Here is an 18,493-nt window from a genome sequence, read left to right on the forward strand (position 1 = left end):
GTGCACAGTGAGGAGGGAGGAGGGTTTTTAAAGTGTGTATACTCATCTGCGTACAGCATTTGACCTGTGTTGACCCTTCCTAATCGGCTGGGCTAGCCAATACGTTAGCTACAGTAAACATTGAAAGCGATCAACAGTCATGAAGCACTGACTGCACTTGAGAGAAAGAGAGAGGGGCATAAAATAGTGTAATTTAAACATCATGTACTCTATACAGTATGTCCAGTAAATGAATGGGCCAATCTGAAAAACACATTTTATTGAACCTACAAATGATTTGATCACAGTAACACCATGATACACACGGTTCTCACTCTGCTGATAAAACTGCCATACATTAGTTTCAAGTTTCAATGTCACATGCACAAGTACAATGAAGTGCCATTCTTGCAAACTCAAAACCCAACAACGCAACAATGCATTATCTTTCATACTTCAGACAGATCTGGTTCAACAGGTATATTGGCCATACAACAATAAGCTACAACAATGGTTTCTAGACAGGTAGTGAATTCCATGTTGAGAGGACAATGAATGGAGGCATCATTTCCCTCCCCACTGAAGCACAGGGCAATAAAGGCTCATATTGTGTTTCCAGCTCACTGTGTAGTGTGTTGTAGGACACCTGTTAGTTCTCCATTAGACTGTGTTGCTCCCTGTCAAACATCTCGTCGACTCCAATGATACTCCACTCCAACTCCATCTTCTTGACAATTTAGTAACAGAGTAGAGACTGTACCTCTGAATTACATTTCAAAAGAATATATGCAGCTTTTACAAAACAGAAAAAAACAAAGGCACATGCATGATATTTAATCACTTGACTTATTTTTTTAATCAAGGTCAACACAGTGACATACACTAAAGTTACAAAATGCACTGTAACGTCGACTCAGAGTATTCAAATACACATGGTAAATATTACACATCAGGTTGAATTACATTTTTTTATTCCAGAATAATACTTTCCCCTTGTGTGCCAAGCCTGTTCAGTCTGCTGAAGTTCACATGCCCTGGGGGAGCTTGTGGAAGTTAGGTAACCGTGGGTGTGGACTGAGGTTCCGGCTTGGCATGGGGCTGCTATGCTGCTCAAAGATAGACTGGCTACAATGACTTCACACATGAGAGAAAGGGATTGTCAAGAAGTGAGTCACATCTCCCTATACAAACAAACATATTAACTCAAGATAAAACACTCAATAAATGCGGTAAAGAGGTCAATGGAACTCGACCAGAACAATGGAAATGCCATGGAAACGTGTGGGGGAAAGATCTCACATCTCCTCATTGCCCCCCAGCAAAATTTGCCTACATTTAGGCTATTGTTTACATGTGTATTTCACACTATATTGAGGTATAAATCAGAGTATAATACTTGTATGGATGTCAACCCCAATACATGTTCATGTCATCGTCACCAATGAACTGCATTACAGTTAAAAATGACTTTGAGTATCACCACCGATTTCTCTATGCTAGCTATGCTACCAGCTTATGTGAGCAGTAGTTAGCATTTAGCAGTCACTTCTTCTAAACCTGAAAAGGCACTACCGGTACTTCTAAATGTTCAACATGGTCTCAGAGTATTTTGTACAATTCTGTATGTAAATCCGAGATACTCCATTTAGTCTGATCTGTTTCGTATGGTAGGTTACGAATTATAAATATGTTTCGTATGGTAGGTTACGAATTATAAACTGGGTGGTTCGAGCACTGAAAGCTGATTGGCTGACAGCCGTGGTATATCAGATCGTATACCACGGGTATGACAAAACATTTATTTTTACTGCTCTAATTACCATGGTAACCCGTTTATAATAGTAATAGGGCACCTCAGAGGTTTGCGTCGTGCCTAAGAACATCCCTTAGCCGTAGTATATTGGCCGTATACCATACCTCCTTGTGCCTTATTGCTTAATTGTAATTTGCACAATATGTTACAAATTTGCAAACCGTACAATATGTTACGAATTTGCTAAACTTATGGCCTCCCGAGTGGCACAGTGGTCTAAGGCACTGCATCTCAGTGCTAGAGGTCACAACAGACCCTGGTTTGATTCCAGGCTATATCACTACCGGACGTGATTAGGAGTCCCATATGGCTGCGCACAATTGGCCCAGTGCTGTTAGCGTTTGGCCGGGTTAGGCGGTCATTGTAAATAAGAATGTGTTCTTAACTGACTTGCCTAGTTAAAGGTAAAGGTTCAATATTAGTTTTTTTTTAAGTATGTGTTATAAATTCTAATTTGTTGTGGCTAACGTTAGCTAGGTGGCTAGCCCTAACAATAGCTAGCTCTAGGGATTAGGAGTTAAGGTTGAGGGTTAGCTAAAAGGGTCAGGGTTATGGGAAGGGTTAACTAACATGCTAAGTCGTTGCAAAGTAGCTAAAAAATAGTAAGTAGTTGCAAAGTTGCTAATTAGCTAAAATGTTAAAGTTGTCCATGATGAGGTTCAAACACACAACCTTTGGGTTGCTAGACGTTTGTGGTATACAGCTACATTGTGGGCCTGTTAAAATACATCAATCATGAGTCATTGGACAAATATCCACTTTGTTAAATCACATTTGTTGAATGTGCGCCAATCCGGTGTCCTTCTATCCCCCACGGTCTGCGTTCCAATTACGTCTTTAACGCATCTATGTCTCAAGTGACTCCCTCCAACAGATTACTGAAGGTCAACATACGGGTCAAAGTCAATCAATTCTTCTATGTGTGTCGTGATTAAAGCACAGCGCCTTCAGAAAGTATTCACACGCCTTGATTTTTTCCAAATTTAGTTGTGCCTGAATTTAAAATGGATTAATGTAGATGTTTTTATCACTGGCCTACGCACAATACCCCATAATGTAAAAGTGGAATTGTGTTTGTAGAATTTTTTACAAATTAATTACAAATGAAAAGCTGAAATGTCTTGAGTCAATAACTATTCAACCCCTTGGTTATGGCAAGCCTAAATATGTTCAGGAGTAAAAATGTGCTGAACAAGTCACATAAGTTTCATGGACTGTGTGCAATAATAGTGTGATTTTTTGAATGACTACCTCATCTCTGCACTTCACACATACAGTGCCTTCGGAAAGAATTCAGAACCCTTGACTTTTATCACATCTTGTTAGGTTACAGCTTTAATCTAAAATTAAAGAACATTTGCTTTAATACTGAAAAATGTTCTCTGTACCTCATGACAGAACTGCAGGAAATAAGGTTTAAAACCTGCAAAAAAATGTCCATATCTGTGTATGTATGTGTGTGATTGTATTTGTTTACATCAATAGTATATTTATGAACATGGATACGCTTTGAGATTTCAAACCAAGGACGGGTGCAGCTTAGCCTACCGCCCGCTGGTGTTTATAGCACTGATGTGTGCATCTTTTGTTTGAACAACCTGTGAGGCAATATGACAATAAAAGAAGACTGAGGGGAGGGAGAAATAATGAAATGGCTGGTGTGGGTGTTTGTTTATCGAAGAACGCTCGCTGGGCACAAAAACAGCAGATAAGGACTTTGGTCTCTGTGGCTTCGCCAGCTTAATTACTAGCTTCCAGAACCATTACACCATTCAGGATGTGCTAGAGATGAGAAACACAAAAGCTAGGGCACTACAAAGCCAGATAGGGCCGTTACAATGGTGGCCATAAGGAGGTCCCCGTCGCTAGAAGGAGGTTCAGAAACTAGTGGGCAGATTAGACAGCTAGAAGATTGGCTGCTGGGGATTTGAAGTTGAGTTGTCAGTGTCATAGCTTTAAGGAAAACTGGACATTAGCCTACAATATAGCCTAAGAAACTACCATTGTGGAATGAAATTGTATGAATGTGTTATTTAAGCAAAGGCACGAGGGGGTGTGGTATATGGTCAATATACCACAGCTAAGAGCTGTTGTTACGCACAACGTAATGCAGAGTGCCTGGATACAGCTCTTAGCCGTATATTGGCCAAATAGTTCAAACCCCCGAGTGCCATATTGCTATTGTGGCTTTCAGCGAATCAGCATTCAGGGCTCGAACCACCCACTTAATGTGTAATTAGTAGCCTAACTATGAAAAAACAAATGCTTTGCAACAGAATCGGCGTAATGAAGTCCCCATGTCTGTAATTGTATTTTTATTGTACTTTTATTTTTTTTCTAGCCCATATATTTTTTTAATTAATATCAGTCTATGACATTTTCCAAGATGGTGGTGAACAGGGCCAACCTGCATAACATTTTCATGCTACACAGGAACAACTTAGTGAGCTCGCCATCTACTCTGACATCGACCTCAAGAAGCCCCCCCCCCCCAATGTCAGAGTTCAGCACCTCCCAAAGGTCATGTAGTGTGTCATAAATAGTCCTATTTTTTTGTTGTTGAAGAGATCTTTGTAATCAAAGAAAAATAAGTTAATACCACCAATCATCAATTGTTTGTCAATAGCTGCACATATCACTTGGGGATGAGAAAGTGATTGCTTGAGTATTTGGGCCCAATTAGTGCCCATGTATGTAATGTTAAACAGGGGTTGTCTTGGCTGCACTGTATTCGCTATTACGAACAAAAATGTGATTCAACACATCAACAGATAGAGCCACGTCGACCAACACAGTCAGTGTTGCAACACAGTCAGACTTTAGTCTTTGTGGTTGTGAGTGACAGGGGAAGGGGCTTGACAAGTCTTCATTCTCCCATTAATGGATGTCAGCCATTTTCTTTTGGCAAAGGTCTCCGTCTTCCATGTTCTCCTTCCCTTGAGGAATGCCCTTGGCTGAAGATAGGGGGCGGTAAACGATAAGGTAGGAACACATTCAGGAGCAACGCAGCATCGACGTGGGGAAATACTCAACGGGAAGCAGGAACTAAATGAAAAGAAGCCACTATCATGCGTTTGCTTCTGCGCTCTTCGCTATGGTACACATCGGCATTTCTTGGTTCGCATACTGCCTTTAAAAGCGAGCTTGTCACACAAGCGATTACCTCATATCTGATAAAAACGATGCATTATCAAACCGAAGAGCGAGGACGACCGAACTCCTCTGACTACAGGATATATTTTAGTAAGTTATTAGCCTACCACCATGCAAGACATGGTAGCTCATTCCTTCACCGACGACCAAAACGTGGCCGTTAGTTAGGGTAAATAGTACGGTATTAGCTAAGGATACATATTTCACAGCTGGTTTAGTAACTTACAATTATGGCCGCATGGCATGGTTGCATTCGACACATTTGAAGTTGTGAGCCGTGTTCTGACTGAAAAACATCCACAATAATAGGTCTAACATGTTGTTGGATTAACGCTACATTTAAATACTATTAGCTGCAACACTTTCCATTTTACAGAGCTCTTGAATTTTGGAAGGACGTGTTTTTGGTGGCTACAATGTTGCTGTTCCCTTTACCTTTGTCACGTGTTCTGTCATTAAAGACTTGTTACAAGTCGCCACAAAGTCATCCGTTTTCGCTTTTTATACGGTCTGGCTGGTAGGCTGTCACATTACAAGTACAGGACTGATATATAATGAAGTCACATTTGAAATACTATTTTCTTTCTATGGGTATATATGATGGGTTGTTAAAATGTGCTCCAGTGTGACATTAACAATGGCAGGTTTAAAGACAGGACCCCATTGAATGTTTTCATATGCAGAAGACATTGATGGGGTATTCCGTTTTAAATTTGCTTTGTGGACCTCTGTTCATACAGGTCAGTGTCACCCATCTGACAGTTATAACCATTGAGGGGGTAGGGCATGTTGTCTTTAGTGTGAACTCCTCCTGATAATAAATGCACTCATTTACAGAGAGCGAGCGAGTGGTCACACCTGTCGGTTTAAAATGTTACTTAAAGGGCAATTCTGCCATGTTCAACATCTCCATCACCAAACTAGTTTCTACATGTGAAACAGTGTGTTACTATGACCTGTGCTTTAAGATAAGAAGAAAGGTCCAAAAACAATGCTTCTCTGTGACATCACAGGGTAGGATTTAAAAGTGATTTTCAAATAGAGGATATTTTATTGCTCCTCACAACTTTTGATCATGTGATCAGGTAGAACTAACTTTATATATTTTTTTTTATTCTACAAAATGTAGAAATGATCAGTTTTCACACGTTGACACTGGTATTATAATGAAAATGTGGTTGAAAAGGGGTGGAGTTAACCTTTTTGAAGCGTTAAAGTGGAACACTATTGCATTGCTACATTTTTCTGTGTAGGGGCCTTACATTTTCTGTACCTACCAGTGGAAGCTCCTCGGGAGGACCGTCCTCAGTGAATTTCAATAAAAAAATAGTGAAACATTAAAGTTATCCATTTCTAGATAAAACTATGCTAAATATGTTCACATGTCACCGAATAATTTACTTTTTAAACACAGTTCTGCAATAAAGGTCTACAGTAGCCTCAGCAGCACTCTGTAGGGTAGCGCCATGGTGTAGTCGGAGGACAGCTAGTTCACATCCTCCTCTGGGTACATCCTCCAGTGTAACTGCTAAACTGCTTTCTGACTGTACACTGTACTGCATGATTGTAGCTAGCAGGTTTACTAACCCGTTAGTTCTAGCCGCTATGTTGAACGTGACATGACAAGGATGTAGGCTGTGTGTAGCGGTTATAGTGGTCATGATATGAAGGTTTAGCTTGGAAAGAGTTTTTTTGCCTGGTCACAGACAGCGGATGTGTTGTGCACTGAAGTCCATAAGCGAAGGGAAAAGATGAGAGGTGGAGATAGTTAGTTATAAGAAGGAATTGTGTATATATAACAGCAATGGGGATCATGCTGCTTTTATGTGGGCGCTATGAAAGTGAACTGTTTCTGTGTGATCGGGTGTATTCATTATGCCGATTCTGTTGAATAATTTCTTAAACGGAAGCAAACGGAATGTGGATAAAAATAACACATTTGTGACTGTTGGACTAATGATTATTCCCTAGATCAGCTAGATGCAGGCAAGTGTGTGCAAGGCGGGATTGAATGCATCACTGTCGGTCACCTTGATTACTCAAAATGATCTACGTTATAAACCTTTATTCGTTGGCTAGGTTGTAGCAGCCTCATGATGGTCACAGGGAAAGTGTGAGTTATGTATAGCCTAACTTATCGATGTTATCCAATATGCTGTAATAGAAAAGGCCATGTTCATTAAAAAAAAATCATCCTCAAAAAATGTCAGGCTCCCGAGTGGCGCTGCGGTCTAAGGTACTGCAAGAGGCGTCACTACATACCCTGGTTCGATTCCAGGCTGTATCACATCCGGCCCTGATAGGTAGTCCCATAGAGCGGTCACAATTGTCCCAGCGTCGTTAGGGTTTGGCCGGGGTAGGCCATCACTGTAAATAAGAATTTGTTATTAACTGATAAATAAAAATCCTCCCTCATCTTAAATGGCACCGACTGCCACTGGCACCTAGTAACACTATAAATGTTGCATCCAGCACTTGCGGTATACCAACAGTTCCAGAAAGGTTTGAGAATGATTACAGTCAGTCAATTTACTTTGCATGTGTTTTCTTCTAGAAACCTCTGACGGGAAATACATCTCTCCCTTTCATGATATTCCACTTATCGCCGATGGAGATCAGGTATGCTCTCGATGGTGCTACACATTTTGTTCAATCTGGCTCTATTCTTACTTGGTTGTTGTAGCTTTTATGAAACCGGTCTAAGTGATGCAAGGAACGAGTCAATGTTTCCATATATCCTTTTTGCATGTGGAAATTATAATGGGTGTGAGTATGGAACCTTTTAGGCAGGCATTTTCAAACAGAAACCACATACATTGTCATTGATTTTTGGTGCGTTCAAGTGCTAAGAACACGTGTCAAACTCATTCCAAGGAGGGCTGAGTGTCAGCGGGTTTTTGCTCCACCTTTGTGCTTGATTGATGAATTAAGGTCACTGATTTAGTAAGGAACTCCCCTCATCTGGTTGTCTAGGTCTTAACTGAAAGGAAAAAACAAAAACCCGCAGACACTCGGCCGTCCTTGGAATGAGATTGACACCCCTGGCTTAGACAGAAAATCTTTGAAAAAGCATGATTTTATCTGACAAAGAAATATGTTTATTGAATATGTAAAGGTTACGCATACTTCTCAGCGGGTTTGTCAATAGTAAGGTGACCTGCAAATGTCTAGCCATTTTGTAGCACCTCACTTGCTGGGTATTATTCCTGTCAGACAGTCTACTATTAGTGTCTGGAACCTCATACGTGATGTCAGATATTGTGTAGGTCTACCAAATATGTCTTTATTTTTAATGTAATTTGTGTCTTACTGAAGGAAAATGATGTGCCATCTAAAAAACTGAAGAAGAATGACAATGAGGTATTTGCTCATGCTGACATCTCTACTACAAACAAAGCAAAACAATTGAATCTCTTTAATGAATGCTGAACGCCTTGATTATATTATCTTTGATATAGTTCATATTTTGTTTTACAGGTTCTGTATAACATGATTGTGGAGGTGCCTCGATGGTCCAATGCCAAAATGGAGGCAAGTATTGTTTTGGGAGCCTGTCAATGTTTCTTTAAGTATTAATCTAAAACTATGGTGTGTCCATATACATGAGGATCTGAGACAACCACCGACATAAAGAAAGGCGGTCGACTTTTGTCCGTCGAGGTTTGTTGTCCCTCCTTGACTGATCCAAACATCGTTGAGAGCTTTCTGACGTGCTAGCACACTGGTCTTTGACTAGAAACAGCCAGACAATAGATTAATAATGCATCTGTCTTAAAAAGAAAGGTCCTATAAATATCATCTTCCCTTAATTTATAATGATGTCCTTGCACCAGGCAACTTGTTAATGATATTTAAGCACTTCAGGCAGAGTGAGAGAGAGCTGGAGCTGTGTGAACTTTGAAAGTTGATGGAAAGGTCATCTCACAGTCTCCAGCAGTGGCAGCTGATGGAATAGTAGAGGAGAATGAAAGTGCAAACTGTGTTTGTGGGTACTATTTATTTTATGAGGATTTTAAAATGGACGCCCTTCTGATGTCACTGTCTCAAGATGGTAAACTGCTGACCCAAGTTTAGACTGTCATTGTGTGTTAATGATGCATCTTTCTTTTAGATTGCAACCAAGGAACCACTGAACCCAATCAAGCAGGATATGAAGAAGGGCAAACTCCGATACGTGGCCAACGTGTTTCCTCATAAAGGTTACATCTGGAACTACGGGGCGCTCCCACAGGTGAGACCTCTGAGTTGATCATCCTGCTGTTGCGTTACGGAGTTGATCATCCTTCTGCCGTGTTACGTATTTCACCATCCCTCTGTTTTCTTCCAGAGTTGAACAAAATCAACAACTGGAGAGATTCTAAATGGACATCTATCCCATTGTTAACCCTATTCGCTAGTCCTTCAGCGGAAAACACTAGAACGTCTCAGTGGAAACTCGACTGCCAGTAATGCATTTCTTCTTTCATCCTCCGGCAGTATTGATTTGGCCAAAGTGAATGACTAATACAGGCGGATACATGGAAAACACTTCACGATTCATAAAATGGGTCTTGTTGGTGAAATCCACAGCGTGTGGCCCTGAGCGTTTTCATATACGAGTGCATTAAGCAGCCTGCCCCGCGGACATCATTGATTTTCCCATTACTTATTATTATTGTCTGCTGCCCTCCCCACTGGCTGAGAATGATGCACTGTGGTCGGCTCAACAAATTTGACAGTTCATCTCACGATGTTCGACATGCCGGTATACAAACAGTGTTTACAGGGATAATGGTGTTAGTGCTGTCTCTTCTCGTGTTGAAATAGACATGGGAAGACCCGAACCACACGGACAAGGACACCAAGTGCTGCGGTGACAACGACCCCATAGACGTCTGCGAAATCGGCACGCTAGTAAGACGGTCTAGACTTTGGCTAAATCATATCCAAGAATATTAACATTACTTGTATGTATGAAAGTTAATTAAGTCAGTTAATAGTTCATTTACCAGCAATATGTGTCTAGACATTAAAATGAAGCAATAAGGCCCGAGGAGCCGTGGTATATGGCCAATATACCATGGCTAAGGGCGGTCTTACGCATGACAAAACGCAGAGTGCCTGTATACAGCCCTTAGCCATGATATATTGGCCATATACAACAAACCCCTGAGGTGCCTTATTGCTATTATAAACTGGTTACCAATGTAATAAGAGCAGTAAAAATAAATGTTTTGTCATACCCGTGGTATACAGTCTGATATACCACGGCTGTCAGCCAATCAGTATTCAGAGCTTAAACCACCCAGATTACAATATGTATATAAAGTAACTCGTGGAACATATAATGTAATACATGTTCATGTGTAACATGTCATGTATATTGTACTTTTACCTGAGGAGTTGTCTGTCTTCTTACCTGTGTCCTGCAGGTGTGTTCCCCAGGTCAGGTGATCCAGGTGAAAGTGCTGGGGGTCCTGGCCATGATCGACGAGGGAGAGACGGACTGGAAGCTGATAGCCATCAACGCTGATGACCCAGAGGCCCCCAGCCTTAACAGTCAGTCTTAGGAACTTGTTACAGTACTTCAGAACATCACTGCTGTAGTAGACATTTTAAACAGCGTCGAACACATATTAGGCTCCGTTTGCACAGCATCCAATCCAATTAGTGCTAAAAAAAAAATATCTGGTCTTTTGACCAGTCAGATTTGAACATGATCTGATGTCTAAGGATTGGATCTGACTGGTCAAAATACCAATTAGTGGAAAAATGATCAGAATTGGCCTGGCCTGTGTAAACCCAGCCTTAGACAAATTATCTGTAGCACAGTATCCATTAACCTAGTGTGTTTAATCTCAGTATTTTAAATTTTTGTAATTTAGCAGTCGCTGTTATCCAGAGTGACTTACGGTAGTGAGTGCACACATTTGTCATATACTGGTCCCCCGTGGGAATCGAACCCACAATCCTGGCGTTGCAAGCACCATGCTCTACCGACTGAGCCACACAGGACCAGCATATGTTTAGAATCACAGTGTATCACGCTTGTATTCTCCTCAGGTATCGAGGATGTCCGTAAGAGCAGATCGGGTCATTTGGAGGCCACGGTCGACTGGTTTAAAAAATACAAGGTGCCAGACGGCAAGCCCGAAAACCAGTTTGCGTTCAATGGACAGTTCAAAGACAAGGTACATAGAGTTTCTCCATTAGGGCCACATACTATATATTAAAGCATAATAGCTGGTATATATCGTACTATTTTCCTGAATGTGTTCTAGTCCAGTGCCATGGTAGTTACTTTAATAGGAGGGACTCTGATGGTGCATTCCCTTCCCCAGGGATAGCAAATGATTAGTTTCTCTCTATTGTCCTTTGTCTCCCTCCGTTCCTCCTCCTCTTTAGGACTTTGCTATGGAGGTCATTAAGTCCACTCACGAGCACTGGAGGGCACTGGTGCAGAAGCAGACTAATGGTGGCGAGATAGATTGGTGAGGAGCGTGTGTGTGTGTGTTATCCCAGCAGGGTGTGTTAGCCCACTAGGGGGTGTGTGTGTGTGTGTGTTTCATCCTACGTTACACATAATACACTGCTCATGTGGTCGGTCAGCTAATAGCCCTCCAGCCTCCCTTATGGAATTACAATAAGCCTGCATTATATGTTCTTGATTTTTCTGTGTTGCTTGATAATGACCTAAGTTTCTTCTTTAACAACAGTAAAAACGTCTCTGTCTGTGAGAGCCCTTTCAAATTCACTGGGGAGGATGCCTGCAATGTGGTCAAATCGGTGAGAATATCAGTTCAGCTCTGTGTGTGCTGTAACTATAACTAAGCTTTGTGTTTTCAAGCAATGTCGTCAGGAGCATTCTTAGTATCGCGTTTGGATCTGATAATCTTGTGACATCATATCCTGTGCTTCCTCCTTAGGCTCCTGCTGGTGGCGAGGCACTTCCTGTACCTCCAGAAGGTATGTATCAAGTGACTGACTTGCTTGACAATGAGACCCATTTTAGCCACATGATTGAATTGACAAGAAATAAGAAATACATATATTCATATTATATGTGTATATATTACGTTCCCTTTTTTAATGTCACATTGATCTCCACTATTGTCTGTTACAGTGGACAAGTGGCATTTCCTTTCCAAGTGATTCTGGACTGAAGTCCTGCGACGTAAAAAGCGGAGAACTTTTGTCCAATGTTCAGATGAAGCACTTCAAGTACTGTATTGTTTTCTATTGTTACTGCAAATGTTTTAGTATTCAGCTGATTTGGTTATTCCCATCTAAATTTGTAAATGATTATATCATGTTTTATTGCATTATGTTTGAGACTGATGTTCTTGTACAGACAGACAGGCCTATTGTATTTTATTTAAAAGTGCCAAAGTGCATTTCAGTAATGGCTTGTATGCTATTGAAATTAGAAAACATTCTTTGATATTCATAATTTCTCAATTCGAAAACTACATTTGCACAGTTTTCTTTGTAAGGTATCCAATGGTTCGATCCACCTTCTTTTGATAAATAAAAGCATCCAGGTGTGAGACGCATGGTGTGCCTTCGATTGACATCAACAACATTTCCACTCACAAACATGCAGACCAAAATAAATATTTGAACCACTCAAATTCAAATGACAACTAGATGTGAAACTTAAAACGTGCTTTAAATAAATATACATTTTATTAAAAACACCCACATCTCAGCAATATCAGGAATGATATCATAAACAGCTTTCAAATAAACTGCATTCAGTACATTACAATACTTCCAGCATTATAACATTCTTAATTCCATGTTTAGCATACCAACCTTAAAGGGGAACAGTGGAAGCAGTAACACAAAAAGATGGAGGCAGAAAATAACCGTTTTAAAAACTTTAGTGTCTCGAACAGCAGAAATACCAACACGTGTACATTAAACTGCTAGCTTAACATAAGAGCTGTGCACTCTCGTGCGTTAGTCAAGCTCAAAGTCATTCAAGTCATGTTGAATCACACTCCAACACTCTGAAGCTTTTCAAGTATGGCTATGCTCGTCACCCGCTATGTCTCAGACACTCCTTTTCACAACCACAACCTGCTACTGTCGCTGGGTCCTGTACACTGAAATTCAACATTAGAATGTTCTATTCTTTTTTTTCACAGAAACTGCAATCCTTTACAAAAAACTATTAAGTGACTTTAGCTAACAGGAACCTTAGAGCTGTAAACATTGCTGTTTTTTGACAGTGAGTGCGGCAATCTACAAAACCCAGGAACATTATCTAACTGAACGTCCTGTGAACCTGGAATAGACTAAACAATAGATTTGAAAGAAGATTGCTGATAGAAACATGGGCCGTGGGTACATTTGACAAAATTACAAGAAACCTACACCTTTTAACATATTACAATAGTAGGTTGTTATTAAAAATCAACAATTGTATTTCCGTAATACAAACACATGGTATGTACAATGTGGCATAATTTATTTTAAACACATTTACAATAATCTACTGATTTTCTTATCTTAAATAAAATGTTTTGTAATATTTTATTACATTTTTTTTTCTGAAAAAAGAAGTGCTTTGGGAAAACGATAGTATAAATGTTAGAGTGGGGGGGGTTGTCACTCAGAAATAACCGTTGATTCATCATATATCATTCAAATCAAATGGAGAGAGATAATCGTAATATAATTGTTTAGTGGTTATAAATACATTTCACTATTAAACTATACACAGGCACACAGATGTGCATCATAACTGCCCTGGTCTTGCCTCACAGTAAAAGCAAACGCATCGCTCTTTACCTTGTCAATGCCATCATTTCCCTTTAATCAATTCAGTGCATATTATATGTTCAAATTTACTTCAAAAGTATACCACCAATCTACTAGCTAAAGCATAAGTTTAAAAAAAAAATGCAGGTCGTCAATGCCATATTTTTGCTGATAAAGTTTAGTTTTCTGTTTTTTAAGTGTGTGTATTTATGAGGGGGGGGGGGAGAAACCTGCACACTGCTCTTGCTAGTATCACTGCTCTTTATTAAGCTTTACATATCAGCCTCAAGGCCTTCATCAGATGGTTCTAACGAAAGCTCTGACAAGCCTTGAGGCCGATACGTAAAGCTTAAGAGCGGGGATTCTAGCAAGAGCAGTGTGCTGGTTTCTTCTTTTTTATCATCTCAACTGTTACCGTGCACTTGCAACAAAGATAGCTCAGATGTGCCAGTGACTTTTTTAAGGGTGTGTGTATACAGTACCAGTCAAAAGTTTGGACATACCTACTCATTCAAGGGTTTTTATTTTATTTTGGACTATTTTCTACATTGTAGAATAATAGTGAAGACAAACTATGAAATAACACATGGAATCATGTAGTAACCAAAAAAGTGTAAAACAAATCAAAATATATATTTTACATTCTTCAATGTATTCACCCTTTTCCTTGATGACAGCTTTGTACACGCTTGGCATTCTCTCAACCAGCTTCACCTGGAATGCTTTTCCAACAGTCTTGAAGGAGGTCCCACATATGCTGAGCCATTGTTGGCACACACATCCTCCTCTATGCTTCATGGTGGGGAACCACACATGCAGAGATCATCCATTCACCTACTAATCGTCTCACAAAGACATGGCGGTTGGAACCCAAACTCTCAAATTTGGACTCATCAGACCAAAGGACAGATTTCCACTGGTCTCTTATTATTATTATTATTAGTGTCCATTAGTAGGGGTTTCTTTGCAGCAATTTGACCATGAAGGCCTGATTCACATAGTCTCTTCTGAACAGTTGATGTTGAGATGTGTCTGTTACCTGAACTCCGTTGAAGCATTTTTCTGGGCTGCAATTTCTGAGGCCGGTAACTCTTAATGAAATTATTCTTTGCGGCAGAGGTAACTCTGGGTCTTCCTTTCCTCTGGCGGTCCTCATGAGAGCCAGTTTCATCATAGCGCTTGATGGTTTTGCGACTGCACTTGAATAAACTTTCCAGATTGACTGACCTTCATGTTTTAAAGTAATGATGGACTGTCATTTTCCTTTCCTTATTTGAGCTGTTCCTGTCATAATATGGAAATTCCACAATTTTTAACAAGGCACACCTGTTCATTGAAGTGCATTCCAAGCTGGTTGAGAGAATGCCAAGAGTGTGCAAAGCTGTCATCGAGGCAAATTGTGGCTATATAAAATATATTTGGATTGTTACATGATTCCATATGTGTTATTCAATAGTTTTGATGTCTTTACTATTATTCTACAATGTAGAATATAGTAAAAAATAAAGAAAAACCCTTGAACGAGTAGTTGTGTCCAAACTTTTGACTGGTACTCTTAAGTAATTCATTGGGATTCAAGATGGAGGCAAATCGCTGAATGAGAGATGAATTAGATGAATGTACAGAAATGAGTTGAAATATCCCTGATTTTGCTATTATATCAAAGCTTAAAGTTCAAGTAATTCTTCCTAGTAGATCGAGCATGAAGAAAGCAGTAAGCAATGAACTCAGCCTTGGTGGTGGCCTGAAGTCTGTTATTGTAGTTAACTTTTTTTTGAAAGTGACAACAAAGGAAGGAGAAAGAAATGCCTTTGTGTCATGCTCCTGTAATATTGCCAAACTAGTTCTGAGGTATATGGCAAGTAGGTACTTTAACTGTACATCATTCATTAGCCTTCTCAACGCCCCTAGAGTCTCACATTATGTGTTCGCATAGCAGGTTGAGTAGCACCACATGTCATTAAAATCAGTTGAAACCCAAAGAAATATAACTTTTTCTTTACAACACTCAAATCCTAAAGCGTTAAAAAAAGAGTAATTAATTTACTGTACAAATCTAATCTTTTATCATACAACTAGATTACAATTATTTAAAGATCAACCACAGCAAGCCAGCTGCCTTCGAAACCGTGAAACTGACATTTGAGCTAACCCTGTTTCATGTCCTACACCAAGGGAAGGTAAGGAACATGTTCACAAAACACAACAGTCGCATGACAACACGTAATATATGCACAATTCAGGTTTTTTCTGTGAACCTGTGGTCAAGAACTCTGAAACAGTTGCTGACAAAGTAAATAACCCTTGAGAGAATATGCGAGAATCACATTTTTTGTTGTTGAAACATTATCGTCTAAAAATGCACCCTTTTAGAATGGCTCGATTTACAATGTAAAGGACATGATAACAATTGTGAAACTGAAAGCACCAGAAAGTAAAATGTAAAAATTCGATTGGCATGATATTCCTACTGTTATACAGGTAGGCTACAGTAATTTAAATCAAGTTTTTGTGATAAATCTATCAATTTCATGTCTTGAAAATAATTCCTTTGTTGTAACTGTAGACGTTTTTGCACCAATGATCTGATCTGAAGGTATTATCAAAATATTTCACCTTCAATATCAAAAGTGCTTTTTTTTTGCTGATATTTTGTCGATTTTGTACAGTATTTTCAGTTTCATCCATTTTCACACAAATCATCTGGAGAAACGCGTTTATCTATGCAAACTGATTTGGTTCAAACATGAAGACATTTGAACAAAAGTGTATAATAAAGACACGCTCCACTTTTAGCACCGTTATTGTGGTGTGTCCACAAAGTTCAGTGTTTTTTACAGTATGTCAAGATTATATATATAAAAAACAATGTTTAAACGCTTAATTAGAAAATTAAAGCCACCAAAAAGAAACATTGTTTCCAGTAAATATAGAAGTCCTGATGTATTGGACCTGCAAAGCACCCGAGAAACGTTAACAGTGTGTATCTTGTAAAAGTAACCAGATAATAAATACTTCCTTAGTAGAGGGGGGTCAACCAACCAATCGGTAAGGTCCGAACTTTCAAGAGGTGACAAACCTGATGTACTCTATAACGTGGTACGACTTCCAATTGATCAAGTTCCTTCTCCCCCCACGCTGTGTGTTCTTCTGACACTGTTGCTTGCAGTCAGGAGAGAGAGGATGCTCTGTGTTTTGAGGCTAGTGGTGCTTCAGCTTGAGGTTTTAAGATAGCACCGTCAGTATAGCACCGTGAGTTTTAATTCTCAGTGTTATTCCTCGTGAGTGAACCCTACAGAACAGTATGAATATCTCTTGTCTAGATGAAGCGGCTGTACGGCCCTGTGACCTTGGTAAAAGCGTAGGGCGACGTGTTGACGTAGGTGTTTGTGGTGCACGACATGGACCTCTCCATGAGGGTCTGGATGAAGCGCTTGTACGGCGGCTCCCCTTGCTGCTCTGACAGCTCCGGGTGCTCCCTCTTCGCTCCCTTCTTAGTGCTCTTGCTGGGCGTCACTGTGGCGCCTTCGGCCCCGTTCCTCTCGGCGTCCTCATCCTTCTCCCTTTGCTTCTCGGCCATCTTGGCCTCCCACAGCGCCAGGCCGTGCTTCGCCTCGTTCATGTTCTTGTGCTGGTAAAACACCAGGGAGATGCGAGCGGGGTGGTTGCGTTTGGGGTTTTTTAGCGGCGTGGTGGCATGCATCTCCCGCTTGGCACACTCGATGAGGATGGAGCCATGGCTGGGCGCCACAGCCACCCCGCCGATCTCCGGATCCAGGAAGTTGTGCTCGTTGTCGGACCACATGGCAGGCTTCTCCTTGGGTGTGGTGGGCGTTGGCGGACCCGACCTGGGCTCCTGCTTGATCATGGGGGAACCCCCGTGGAGGTGTTCGTTGGGGAGCCCTGGGAACCCAGGTTGCGTGGGTGTCATGCACGGGCTTTGGAGACCCATCTCGGGCTTGACTTGCATACAGAAAGGGTCCTGGGGGCCGCCCGGGGGGAACATTTTGGTGCTCTGGGAGAGGTAGGGATTGGGGTACCCACCAAACTGATTGCCTTTGCTTACTGCTGCTGCATAGTCCAGCCCTGGGTGGTGGGCTGAGGGCGGCCTGGAGAGCGCATCCAGGTATTGGGCATCAGGGGCACCGCTGGGACCGTACGAGGGGGGACCGTAGGGGCTCATGGGGTGGATGCCGGACCTCATGCTGCTACAGTTGCTGTAACCATTGATCTGTAAACCGGGCTCACCATACTGAGGAGGGTAGTTGACCCCATAGCGTTGGTGCGCACCATACTGCTGCTGCATGTCGGGGTATAGCGCTCCTGGCCTCTGTTGCCGGTACATGTCCAGGTGCTTTGGGTTCGAGGTGTAGTAAGGGTGGTAGTTGTCTAAGGGTGAACCTCCGTTACACTGGTAACCCGGGTAGGGACTACCTGGAGTCATGGGGCTGGGATAAGAGCTCGGTGGATTCGACCCATTCATGTAAGAGGTGGGTATGTGCAAAGGGGAGGGGTAAGGGCTTGCTGAGGCTGGTGGCTGGGGGTACATGCTACCTGGCTTGGAAGTGCTTTGAAAAGGGCCGGGGTGGTTGGGGAAGCCGGCGTAGGGGCTGGCTGGATGGGGGGATCCAGGGAAGGCGTGAAGGGCGTTCTGGTGCTGGAGTTGCTGGAGGTGGGCGCCGAGGGGGTGACCTGGCGGCTGACCTGGTGGCTGGGGGGTCGTTCCCATGGCGCCTGGATTTGGACCTGGGAGAAGAGAGCGATGGAAACACGACTTAGAAACAGGCAGCTTAACTAGGGCCC

The 18,493-nt window shown here is 41.4% G+C and overlaps 2 protein-coding genes and 1 non-coding gene across 3 annotated transcripts in view; 1 reads left to right on the top strand and 2 right to left on the bottom strand.

The window, feature by feature from the left end:
• The first annotated feature begins 4,771 nt into the window (after window positions 1–4,771).
• Window positions 4,772–12,471, top strand: ppa2 (inorganic pyrophosphatase 2). The gene is made up of 12 exons (XM_031815123.1): window positions 4,772–5,035; window positions 7,500–7,564; window positions 8,261–8,305; window positions 8,423–8,476; window positions 9,057–9,176; window positions 9,752–9,838; window positions 10,357–10,483; window positions 10,988–11,115; window positions 11,330–11,415; window positions 11,641–11,710; window positions 11,851–11,890; window positions 12,048–12,471. The coding sequence occupies exons 1-12, from the start codon at window positions 4,861–4,863 to the stop codon at window positions 12,074–12,076; spliced, it is 1,026 nt and encodes a 341-aa protein (XP_031670983.1). The 5' UTR covers window positions 4,772–4,860; the 3' UTR covers window positions 12,077–12,471.
• trnaa-ugc (transfer RNA alanine (anticodon UGC)) lies at window positions 10,866–10,941 on the bottom strand. Its single transcript has one exon. It is a non-coding gene; the product is annotated as a tRNA-Ala (tRNA).
• Window positions 12,472–12,587: 116 nt separating the features above from the next.
• The window catches only part of tet2 (tet methylcytosine dioxygenase 2), a 60,748-nt gene continuing 54,842 nt past the window's right edge, over window positions 12,588–18,493 (bottom strand). The window contains exon 10 of the mRNA XM_031815121.1: window positions 12,588–18,436. Coding sequence (XP_031670981.1) covers window positions 17,010–18,436 — 1,427 coding nt within the window. The 3' untranslated portion in view covers window positions 12,588–17,009. The remainder of the gene's footprint in view (window positions 18,437–18,493) is intronic.

Source organism: Oncorhynchus kisutch, unplaced genomic scaffold (assembly GCF_002021735.2).
Source record: "Oncorhynchus kisutch isolate 150728-3 unplaced genomic scaffold, Okis_V2 Okis07a-Okis12b_hom, whole genome shotgun sequence".
NCBI lineage: Eukaryota > Metazoa > Chordata > Actinopteri > Salmoniformes > Salmonidae > Oncorhynchus > Oncorhynchus kisutch.

What these genes read in the sequence shown, in the direction of transcription:
- ppa2 (XM_031815123.1), top strand. Translation starts at nt 4,861, where the DNA reads ATGCGTTTGCTTCTGCGCTCTTCGCTATGGTACACATCGGCATTTCTT. An exon ending in TGAAGAAGAATGACAATGAG is followed by an intron (nt 8,306 to 8,422) that starts GTATTTGCTCAT and finishes TTTGTTTTACAG; the next exon opens with GTTCTGTATAACATGATTGT. An exon ending in TCTGCGAAATCGGCACGCTA is followed by an intron (nt 9,839 to 10,356) that starts GTAAGACGGTCT and finishes TGTGTCCTGCAG; the next exon opens with GTGTGTTCCCCAGGTCAGGT.